This window comes from Danio rerio, chromosome 5, assembly GCF_049306965.1.
Source record: "Danio rerio strain Tuebingen ecotype United States chromosome 5, GRCz12tu, whole genome shotgun sequence".
NCBI lineage: Eukaryota > Metazoa > Chordata > Actinopteri > Cypriniformes > Danionidae > Danio > Danio rerio.
Genome location: NC_133180.1, coordinates 77315001 through 77327500, shown reverse-complemented (window position 1 = coordinate 77327500; position 12500 = coordinate 77315001). Strand labels below are relative to the sequence as shown.

The following is a 12500-nucleotide window of genomic DNA, read 5'->3' as shown; positions in this document are numbered from 1 at the left end:
CGTACATGAAACATCTGCTGTATATTTCTGTATCATCTGTAATTTCAGAAAGAAAACGTACATCTGTCTGTCCCTATGCCCTACTCAACTATGGTACGATGGTTATAAAAGACAGAGCAATCTGTAAAACACTGAGAGAAAAAACAAAAAAAACAAAAAGAAAAACATGTGACTTGCTTCAAGTGATGTCACTTTTAGTAGGAAACAGAGTCATTTTTCTTATTAACACATGCAAAGTGTTTAGGATTCACCAACTGTAGAATAATATTGTGTCAACTTTGTTTCTGCAATATTTCAGAGAATATCTCAATCATTCATGAAAAACCTCAATATGATGAAAATGCATTTAATTGTGTTTTAGAAATGTCATGTGGGATCAGGTTTGAGATTAGCGTTTTTAGCTAATAGTCAACGCTGTTACTGTCAATTCGGTTGCTGTTATCTCTGTTAGTCAACTCGGCTTTCATCAACTCTGTTACTGTCGACTCTGTTACTGTCAACTCTGTCACGGTCAACTGTTTAAATGTCAACTTTGTTATCGTCAACTGTTATTGTCAGCTCAGTTATCGTCAACTCTGTTATCATCAACTCTGTTATCATCAACTCTTTTATCGTCAACTCTGTTATCGTCAACTCTGTTATCGTCAACTCTGTTATCATCAACTCTGTTATCATCAACTCTGTTATTGTCAACTCTGTTATTGTCAATTCTGTTATCGTCAACTCTGTTATCGTCAACTCTGTTATCGTCAACTCTGTTATTGTCAATTCTGTTATCGTCAACTCTGTTATCGTCAACTCTGTTATCGTCAACTCTGTTATCGTCAATTCTGTTATCGTCAACTCTGTTATCGTCAATTCTGTTATCGTCAACTCTGTTATCATCAACTCTGTTATCATCAACTCTGTTATCGTCAACTCTGTTATCGTCAACTCTGTTATTGTCAATTCTGTTATCGTCAACTCTGTTATCGTCAACTCTGTTATCATCAACTCTGTTATCATCAACTTTGTTATCGTCAACTCTGTTATCGTCAACTCTGTTATCATCAACTCTGTTATCGTCAACTCTGTTATCGTCAACTCTGTTATCGTCAATTCTGTTATCGTCAACTCTGTTATCGTCAACTCTGTTATCGTCAACTCTGTTATCGTCAACTCTGTTATCATCAACTCTGTTATCGTCAACTCTGTTATCATCAACTCTGTTATCATCAACTCTGTTATTGTCAACTCTGTTATCGTCAATTCTGTTATCGTCAACTCTGTAATCGTCAATTCTGTTATCGTCAACTCTGTTATCATCAACTCTGTTATCATCAACTCTGTTATCGTCAACTCTGTTATCGTCAACTCTGTTATCGTCAATTCTGTTATCGTCAACTCTGTTATCGTCAACTCTGTTATCATCAACTCTGTTATCATCAACTCTGTTATCGTCAACTCTGTTATCATCAACTCTGTTATCATCAACTTTGTTATCGTCAACTCTGTTATCGTCAACTCTGTTATTGTCAATTCTGTTATCGTCAACTCTGTTATCGTCAACTCTGTTATCATCAACTCTGTTATCATCAACTTTGTTATCGTCAACTCTGTTATCATCAACTCTGTTATCATCAACTTTGTTATCATCAACTCTGTTATCATCAACTTTGTTATCATCAACTCTGTTATCATCAACTCTGTTATCATCAACTCTGTTATCATCAACTCTGTTATCATCAACTCTGTTATCATCAACTCTGTTATCATCAACTTTGTTATCATCAACTCTATTATCATCAACTTTGTTATCGTCAACTCTGTTATCATCAACTCTGTTATCGTCAACTCTGTTATCGTCAACTCTGTTATTGTCAATTCTGTTATCGTCAACTCTGTTATCGTCAACTCTGTTATCGTCAACTCTGTTATCATCAACTCTGTTATCGTCAACTCTGTTATCATCAACTCTGTTATCGTCAACTCTGTTATCATCAACTCTGTTATCATCAACTCTGTTATTGTCAACTCTGTTATTGTCAATTCTGTTATCGTCAACTCTGTTATCGTCAACTCTGTTATCGTCAACTATGTTATTGTCAATTCTATTATCGTCAACTCTGTTATCGTCAACTCTGTTATTGTCAATTCTGTTATCGTCAACTCTGTTATCGTCAACTCTGTTATCGTCAACTCTGTTATCGTCAACTCTGTTATTGTCAACTCTGTTATTGTCAATTCTGTTAACGTCAACTCTGTTATCGTCAACTCTGTTATCGTCAACTCTGTTATTGTCAATTCTGTTATCGTCAACCCTGTTATCGTCAACTCTGTTATCGTCAACTCTGTTATTGTCAATTCTGTTATCGTCAACTCTGTTATCGTCAACTCTGTTATCGTCAGCTCAGTTATCATCAACTCTGTAACTGTCAAGTCTGTTATCATCAACTCTGTTATCGTCAGCTCGTTTATCATCAACTCTGTAATCGTCAACTCTGTTATCATCAACTTAGTAATCGTCAATTCTGTTATCGTCAATTCTGTTATCATCAATTCTGTTATCGTCAACTCTGTTATCATCAACTCTGTTATCGTCAACTCTGTTATCATCAACTCTGTTATCGTCAACTCTGTTATCATCAACTCTGTTATTGTCAACTCTGTTATTGTCAATTCTGTTATCGTCAACTCTGTTATCATCAACTCTGTTATCGTCAACTCTGTTATCGTCAACTCTGTTATCGTCAACTCTGTTATTGTCAATTCTGTTATCGTCAACTCTGTTATCATCAACTCTGTTATCGTCAGCTCGTTTATCATCAACTCTGTAATCGTCAATTCTGTTATCGTCAACTCTGTTATCGTCAACTCTGTAATCGTCAACTCTGTTATTGTCAATTCTGTTATCGTCAACCCTGTTATCGTCAACTCTGTTATCGTCAACTCTGTTATCGTCAACTCTGTTATCGTCAGCTCAGTAATCATCAACTCTGTAATCGTCAACTCTGTTATTGTCGACTGTTGACGTCAACTCTGTTATCATCAACTCTGTTAACGTCAACTTTGTTATTGTCAGCTCGGTTATTGTCAATTCTATAATCAAAAACTCTGTTATTGTCGACTCAGTTAACGTCAACTCTGTAATCGTCAGCTCGGTTGTCGTCAACTTTGTAATCGTCAACTCTGTTATCGTCAACTCTGATATCGTCAACTCTGTTATCGTCAACTCTGTTATCGTCAACTATTGTCGACAACTCTGTTTTAGTCAGTTCTGTTATAATATAAAAATCTGTCATCATCAACTCTGTTATCATGAACTTTGTCATCATGAACTCTGTCACTGCCTTTTATTGTCAACTATGTTATTGTCAACTGTGTCTTTGTCAAATCTGTTATGTTTTTAATAGTTTAACAAAAAGTTAAACAATAAGTAACACAATATAGGGTTTTACACATTTATTTAACATCAATAATGGAGTCTGTTTACGTAAACAATATACATCCCAGTTTAAGGAAAATGAATGGAAAAGGATTGAAAGGTACCTATAATTCTGGAAGAAGTCGTGTATTTGTTTTTCTCTGCTCATGCTTTATGTTTTGCACTGACCATGTCATTTTACCACCGCTATTAACTCTATATATGTTATTGTACAAGACTCACCATATTTAGCAATATGCATACTTTTCTTCAGCCTCAAGTCTATTCAATTTGAAAAAGAAAACTAGTAAACAGCATCCCGGTCAGATAATGTTCATTTACATTTGGCCTCATGAATAACCCATTATATTTGATCGTGATATAAATGGACTGCGAACCGCTTTTAAGTTGTCTGCCCTGGGCGTTGTTAATAAAGGAGCCGCAATTAATGCTTGTTAGATGATGCCCTTTTTAAATTGGACCTATCATGTCTCATCCTTTGTGAACCGTGATACTAATTGGCTTATTTTCCCTGACTTCAACAAGCTAGATTTGATTTTATGAACAGAAAAAGAAAAAAAAAAGGCCCCACGCAAATAGTGGTAGAATGTATGGAGCATAATTTTATGTAATAAGTGTGAGGGGGCATTAAAGTGATGAATTTGTTGGCGTCTCCCTTCATCAAAGGGCTAAATCTAACCTCTTTGCCTCAACCGTCTGAAAATCATTTAGAAGAAGAATTGGTTCACTGTGAAAGAAAGGGAGATTGCCATCATCTCCAGACAGATAATACAACAGAGAAAAAAGACTATAATAGAAAAAAGTTACACAATGCATTTGGGCTCGACATTCGCCAGTAATTTAATATCAATATTTAATCATGTTCAGGGATAACTTACAATGTAAAGGCAACAACCTATGAAAACTGGCACCTAATAATATGTTTGTAGTTACAACAGTAGTTAAATGCAACTGGAATGACTATAAAACCCACAAAGAATCTGTTGTTGCTATGGTAACACAACAACCACAGTAAACAATCTGTTGTGTTAATTCTATGGTTGCTATGGTAGCCCAACAACTACAGTACATAATCTCTTGTGGTAATTATGTTGTTGCTATGATACCACAGCAACTACAGCAATTAATCAGATGTGATTTTTATATTGTGGCTATGGTAAAACAACAACTAAAGTAATTGATCTGTTGTGGTAAATATACAATGACTATGGTAACAACAACAACAACAGTAAATAATCTCTTGTGGTAATTATGTTGTTGCTATGGTAACACAACAACTACAGTAAATGATATGTTGTGTTAATTATACATTTGCTATGGTAGCCCAACAACTACAGTAAACAATCTCTTATTGTAATTATGCTGCTGCTATGGTACCACAACAATTACAGCAATTAATCTGTTGGGATATGTATATTGTTGCTATGGTAACATGACAACTAAAGTAATTGATATGTTGTGGTAAATATACGATTGCTATGGTAACAACAACTACAGTAAATAATCTCTTGTGGTAATTATGTTGTTGCTATGGTAACAGAACAACTGTAGTAATTAGTACGTTGTGGTAATTATACGGTTGCTATGGTAGCCCAACAACTGCAGTAGTTAATATGTTGTGCTATTTGTATTATTACTAAGGAAACGACTACAGAAATTGAGCCATTGTCATAATCCTATCGTTGCCAAGGTAATAACATCTACAGTAATTAATCTGTTATGGTAATTATGTTGTTGCTATGGTAGCACAACAACTATAGTAAATAATCTGTTTGTTAATTTCATGGTAGCTATGATAACGCAACAACTACTGTAATTACTCTGCTGTATTAATTTTATTCTGGCTATGATAACACAAGTGTAGTGATTGATTTGTTGTGGTAGTTCTACTGTTGCTATGGTAACACAAAAACTACAGTAATTATTCTATTGTGGTAATTATACTGTTGCCATTGTAACACAACAACAAAAGTAATTGATCTGCTCTGGTAATTATACGGTTGTTATGGTACCACAACTTCTGTAATCAAGCTGTTGTGGTAGTTTTAGTTTTGCTATGGAAACATAACAATGACAGTGGTTAAACTGTTGTGGTATTTATATTGTTGTTATGGTAACACAACAACTTTAGTACTTGATCTTTTGTGGTTATACCGTTGCTATGGTAACAAAAGCTACAGTAATTAGTTTCCTGTGGTAATGATGTTGTTGCTATGGTAACGAAACACCTATATTAATTAATTTGTTGTGGTAATTTGCTATGGTAACACAATAACTACAGTAATTCATCTGTTGTGGTAATTCTACAGTTGCTATAGTAACACAACAACTATAGTAATCCATGTGTTGTGGTAATTATACAGTTTTAATGGTAACACAACAACTACAGTAATTCATCTGTTGTGGTGATTCTACAGTTGCTATAGTAACACAACAACTATAGTAACTCATGTGTTGTGGTAATTATACAGTTGCTATGGTAACTCAACAACTACAGGAAATAATCTGTTGTGGTAATTAAATTGTAGCTATAGTAACACAACCACTATACTAATGTAAACAAAAGGCCCAATGGTGTAGTTTTGTACTATTATAATGTATATTAAGCTAAAATATACAGCTGTTTGCTGCAGTTAAATGCAGCAATCATATTCAGTAGTAAATCCTATAACATATAGAGTATAATATACTTTACTACAGTAACGCACCATGTCATAAAGCTCAATCATCTCAGACTGGTTTCTTGAACATGACAATGAGTTCACTGTACGTAAATGGTCTCCACAGTCACCAGAGCTCAATCCAATAGAGCACATTTGTCAAGGGGTCCGACACGGTACTAGTATGGTGTACCTAATAAAGTGGCCAGTGAGTGTATAAATGTGAGACAAAGACACAAACTAAAAGAGAGACAAGCTAAAATAAATAAGACTTTGTGATATACGCCCTTGCTCTGTTAAACATCACCCGGGAAATATAAGAAAATAAAAAATAAGTACAATTTCTGAGGATAAATCATTTTCTCTTCTTGACTAAAATTTGCTATAAATTGTTGAAAGCCGACAACAATCTGCAGAACACAAATCTTCCTTTTCCAGGAAGCTTTTGAAAGAATCGTCAGGCACTGCCATTTGAAAATAATCAATTTCCATGCAATCCATGGGATGAAACACAACACTATTTGATCTAACTCAAGGACTGGCTCTTGAACATCTCCATTGTAGAAAAAAAGAAATAAAAACAACAGTGTCGTACAGTCATTTTCAAGACAATCGGAGCATGCAGCATGCGTATTACTCTGTGATTATTGTGTTTGCTTGAGCGATCTGCTGCATTTAAACACAGAATAAACACTCACTGTCTCCTGTAAGAAAAGCTTTCCTATCAGCGCAGGTTAATTGAGTGTCAAGCTCACACCTGAGTATGTCCAAACCGTCAAGACGTTCGCTTTTGACAGGGAAATTGTGGGAAAGCAGAGAAAAGGCCTGGTTCAGCCGAGATAACGCACCACTGAAACCCATATAGATGCATCTGAAGTAGAGTTGGCTTTCAGACGGATACAGAGAGCAGGTCTGAGCTGCTGCTTCATGAAAATATTAAGAATCTGCTTCACACTACATGACTTTAGACATCGGCAGATCACTGTGCCATTCGGACTACTATTGATTTTTCCCCGAAGCATAATAGTTTCTCTCATTTCTAATACACTTCAAACTGACTACTACTGAGAAAGTGAAGCATGAAGACCCCCCAAAAAAGATTGTATTAAAAAAAAGTAATAAGCTGCATTTTACATGTCATTTTTTTTTCATTTTTATGCACATTGAGTAGGGAAAACATCAGTGTGTGTACCTGTTAGATGCTGGACAAGAAGAAATAGGCAGGCAGGCAATGGTCAAACACAGGAGCAAACAAGGAAAGAATCTAACAGAGAATGATTGGACAGAATAACGCTTAGTGATGTTACAGTGTATAAACTAGCTAGGGTTAGGACTCAGCCATGTGTGTGTGTGTGTGTGTGTTTGAGAGGTGAAAATGTAGCCCAGATAATGAGTCCGTGATGAGTTACCAACTGTGTGTGTGTGTGTGTGTGTGTGTGTGTGTGTGTGTGTGTGTGTGTGTGTGTGTCAGTATCTGGATGATTGTCAGCTGTGGCAGGAGTGATTGGAGCAATGATTTCTGGGATTTGTTCATATAGTGGCAGGATTGGGGTTCGGATGATAATGCATGTTTTACTGCATTCTGCAAAGACTAGATCGCTGGTGATCGTGACATTGCTTAACATGCAGGAACCAATGTTTTATTAGGTGTATTTTTTTTTTACTCAAAATACAAAGAAAGAAACAAATATATGAATGAATAAAACAAATTTAGTTTCCATCATTAATAATGAAAATTAAAAATGTATTTAAAAAAATGACAATCATATAAATTACAATAATTCACTAGAAAATATAAATAAACATTATTACTATTATTATTATTATTATTATTATTATTATTATTATTATTATTATTATTATTCATTGATTCGTTTTCTTGTTGGCTTAGTCCCTTTATTAATCTGGGGTCACCACAGCGGAATGAACCGCCAACTTATCCAGCACGTTTTTTTACGCAGCGGATTCCCTTCCAGCCGCAACCCATCTCTGGAAAAATTATTATTATTTTTACTATTATTATCATTATTATTATTATTATTATTATTATTATTATTATTAATATTATTATTATTAAATTGATTAAACATTTCTTTCTTCAAAATGATACTTAAACTATTGTTTCTTAGTCCCAAACCTGACTCTAACTTGAAAAACAAACAATTTTAATTTTTATAAATTTGTGTATATCAGTGAGCTGCACGGTGGTGCAGTGGGTAGCACTTTCGCCTCACAGTGAGAAGCCTGCTGGTTCGAGCCTCGGCTAAGTCAGTTAGTATTTCTGTGTGCAGTTTGCATGTTCTTCCCGTGTTGGCTTAAGTTTCCTCCGTGTGTTCCGGTTTCCCTCACAGTCCAAACACATGCAGTACAAGGGGTATTGAATATGCTAAATTGTCAAAAGTGTATGTGTGTGAATGAGAGTGTATGGGTGTTTCCCATAAGAAAATGAATGAATGAATGTGTTTACTAACATAACACAAATCCCAATGTTGACTGCATTTAACAGTTTTACAAAACACTACGTCCACATTACGTCTTCTCATCTTGAACCCCAGCAAGAAAATCTTCTCAGTGTATTTTAGCTGTCTCTTTTCTCTATTTGTTTTGCTCTCTCTTTTACCAAAAGTGCACAGTCATCCAGCTTTATTAAACATCTATTATTTCGATGGCTAAAACCCACTCTCCGTCTTTGAAAACTACCAAACTACAGTTGAACTTTAGGACTTTTCATCACACCGGTTGCTTATGCAGCTCATATTATTATAACTCATGTAACCATTTACTGAAGATTGCAGCATTTTTATCATATTGCGACAGCATTTGGTGAAATCTGCAAGAACATTTCAGTGATTTTTGCATTTAAAGAGGTTTTAAGCTTCTCTGCTTTGTGTTTTGCCTAAGTGCACCGGTTTACCTCTGACAAAAGCTTGGAGTGCATTTTTGAGTGCTTTCATGCTTTATTCTGCAATCTGTACGGATGAGGCAGATGCATGAAGACCTTTAAAATATAGCCATATACGCACACACTTGTGCCATATGAATTCAATGCTATATTAATGTCCTAAGTTGCCTGGCAACCAAACAAAGTCTACAGCTAACTGTATTACATGGCAGAATAAACAAAGAACGGCACATCTGATTAATGCATTTCTATTCTTGAACACTGCTGATTTAAACTGAAGAAATAGCAACCACTTTACCATGCGATTTAATTACTTAATGATAGTTAATGAATAAATGAACTAATAATTAACTAATACAGCATTTATGAATCATCATCAATGAATGAATGAATAAATGAATAAATTAATAAATTAATAAATAAATTAATAAATAAATAAATACAATGTTATGAATGAATTAATTATAAATATTATGAAAAAACAAATGAATGAATGAATGAATAGATGAATGAATGAATGGATTAATGAACAAAAAATAAAAAATAAATAAATAAATTAATTAATTAATTAATTAATATATGAATGAAAGAATGAATTAATGAATTAAGATATCAATGAATGTTATGAATGAATGAATGAATGAATGAATGAATGAATGAATGAATGAATGAAAATAAATAAATATATAAAAACAACAAAACAAACAAAACAAATACATTAATAAAAAATAAATAACTAATATGAATGAATGAATGAATGAATAACTAAATAAATATTATGAACAAATGAACAAATGAACAAATGAATGAATGAATAAATAAAAAATTGAATTAAATTAAATTAGATTAAATAAATAATTAAATATTATGAACGTATGAATGAACTAAAGAATAAATGAATACATGAAATACATAAATAAATAATTAAATGGATGGATATATATGAATGAATGTATGAAATAATGAATGAATGAATGAATTAATATTACAAAAAAAATAAAATAAATAAATAAATAAATAAATTCACTATAATTATAAGTTTTGAGTGTTTTCCAAGTTTATTAAAACATTAGATTTTTTTACTTGTATTACTATTATTTATAGTACTATTTCTTGTCATACAAAGACTTTTACTATTTCTGTACACATCTTAAAGTGCACATATTTAAAAAAAAAAATCACTTTTATAAGGGTTTTAAACAAGTGTTCAAGGGATTTTAAGTGTGTGAATATAACCAACGTCTAAAGGTAGAAATATTATCAGACTTGATAAAAACATTTTCTCTTTGTGCATGTCATCAGAGGGGGAGAGCCCCGCCCACTGCTGACCATCTCTCCTGCATAAACAGCCCTGAGTGAGAAGCAGCCGTGCACCATTAGAGTTTTACATCTGGCCCTGCTAACACAAATGCATTTGTAGCTCCACCCTCTTCTGAAGAGAGCACAATCTCATTTGAATTTAAAGCGACAGTCAGCAAAATGCCACAATTAGGAAAAACAAGGGTCAGTTTCAGAGAGTTAGTGAACATTATTTGTGTGCTATTTTGAGCTGAAACTCCGCACACACACACACACACACACACACACTCTCTCTATAGACAATTATTTTTTATTGTAAAAAAGGGGCACGATAGGTCCACTTTAATCCCTTATAGGTTTGCTGATATTGTAATGTAATAGTAGCACTGCCACCGATATTGACTTCTTATGCTCTAGATTGGATTTGGATGTTTTTTTTCAGGCTCTGGATCTTTGCTGCTGGTATTCTTAGACTTTTTCACATGTATTTTTTTGGATGTGATTCTGTGTAATCTGTGATTAAATCTAAGGTGCGAGTCTAGCATACCAATAAGGCCATGATCTGCAAGACTGAATGAGAACAGATTAGTTATATATATATATATATTTTTCCAAGAAGCAAAGATACAAAATCCTTACCCTCAGAATACCTTCTCACACATTCAGACCACTGCTTTCCAGTTCAGTTCAGAGAAGCTCGATCTGCATAAAGAGTGATTTAATCTGTATTTAGCATAATTGAGTCAGAAAAAATAAATAAATAAATAAATAAATATATATATATATATATATATATATATATATATATATATATATATATATATATATATATATATATATATACAACAGTTTGACAGTTTGGTTCTTGAATTTGATTGGCTGATAGCCGTGCAGTATTTTGCCAGTAACAGCACACAAAGGCCTCTTCACCCTTCACCTTTGTGTATTACTCCGCCCATAACAAGCCAGCAAAACCCGCTGCATTCTATCCCGGTTCTCAACAGTGTCAGAGACCTCACCCCCGACACATGTTGGCAGGTATGCTGGTCGGTGATATTCTAAGTCGATCTCTCTCTTTTGTATGCTGTAGTGCTGTATTTATACAGATTTGCTGGCATTTCAGGAATGTGTGTTGTGTTGGTTGAAAGAAAGAAGCAAAGTCCGCATGTGTTTTTCCTCATCGCAAACCCAACAGCAGTCTGGTAGTGATTGCGTTGCTTTTTCGGGGTTAATGATTGTGATATCCCGATTGCAACAGAGAAACACTGTCAGAAATACAAAACAAAATCGGCTGTTTTGTCATCACTTTAGAGATTACACTATAGAGAGTCATTCAAACACTAGCTCTGAAGGAAGGTTGGTGAATTAGTAACGGCTCCTGCTGTTTTGACGTCAGCTGCAGATGTGAATGAACGGCGGACGAAAGTAGTTCCTAATGAAAGGGGTTTTTAGACTCTCCGTGTTTGATTTTCTTTTTTTCTTGTTAGCAAAATTGTGCTGTCAAACTGTTGTATAAACGCAATACTACACTTGTGTGATATTGCTCATATATAAATATATATAGGGCCAGGCAGTGGCGCAGTAGGTAGTGCTGTCGCCTTACAGCAAGAAGGTCGCTGGTTCAAACCTCGGCTCAGTTGGCGTTTCTGTGTGGAGTTTGCATGTTCTCCCTACCTTCGCATGGGTTTCCTCCGGGTGCTCCGGTTTCCCCCACAGTCCAAAGACATGCGGTACAGGTGAATTAGGTAGGCTAAATTGTGTGGATGCATCCCAGACATGGGTTGCGACTGGAAGGGCATCCACTGCGTAAAAACTTGCTGGATAAGTTTGCGGTTCATTCCGCTGTGGTGACCCCGGATTAATAAAGGGACTAAGCCGACAAGAAAATGATTGAATAAATAAATAAATAAATATATATATATATATATATATATATATATATATATATATATATATATATATTATTATGATTAATATTATATAGGACAATCTGAACTTTTTTTTTAAAAGATATATCAATTAAACTAAAAATGTTTAGATTTACTTCAAAAAATGTTTAGATTTACTTTAATTAAAATATTAATTTGTTCGACTCTAAAATGTAAATAAACAAAGCGATCAGCCTCGTGAATGCCCATGCTGTTCTGCATTACGTTAAGCGAAGGTAAATTGAAGACATAAAAACGTGGCGCAAGTCTTTCCACTAAAATGAAAT

The 12500-nt window shown here is 34.2% G+C and overlaps 1 protein-coding gene across 1 annotated transcript in view; it reads left to right on the top strand.

Moving 5' to 3' along the window:
• LOC141385713 (uncharacterized) overlaps positions 1 to 12500 on the top strand; it is a 49481-nt gene that overhangs the window by 2171 nt on the left and 34810 nt on the right. The window contains exon 2 of the mRNA XM_073951754.1: positions 1 to 1498. This exon is cut by the window's left edge and continues 166 nt beyond it. Coding sequence (XP_073807855.1) covers positions 524 to 1498 — 975 coding nt within the window. The 5' untranslated portion in view covers positions 1 to 523. The remainder of the gene's footprint in view (positions 1499 to 12500) is intronic.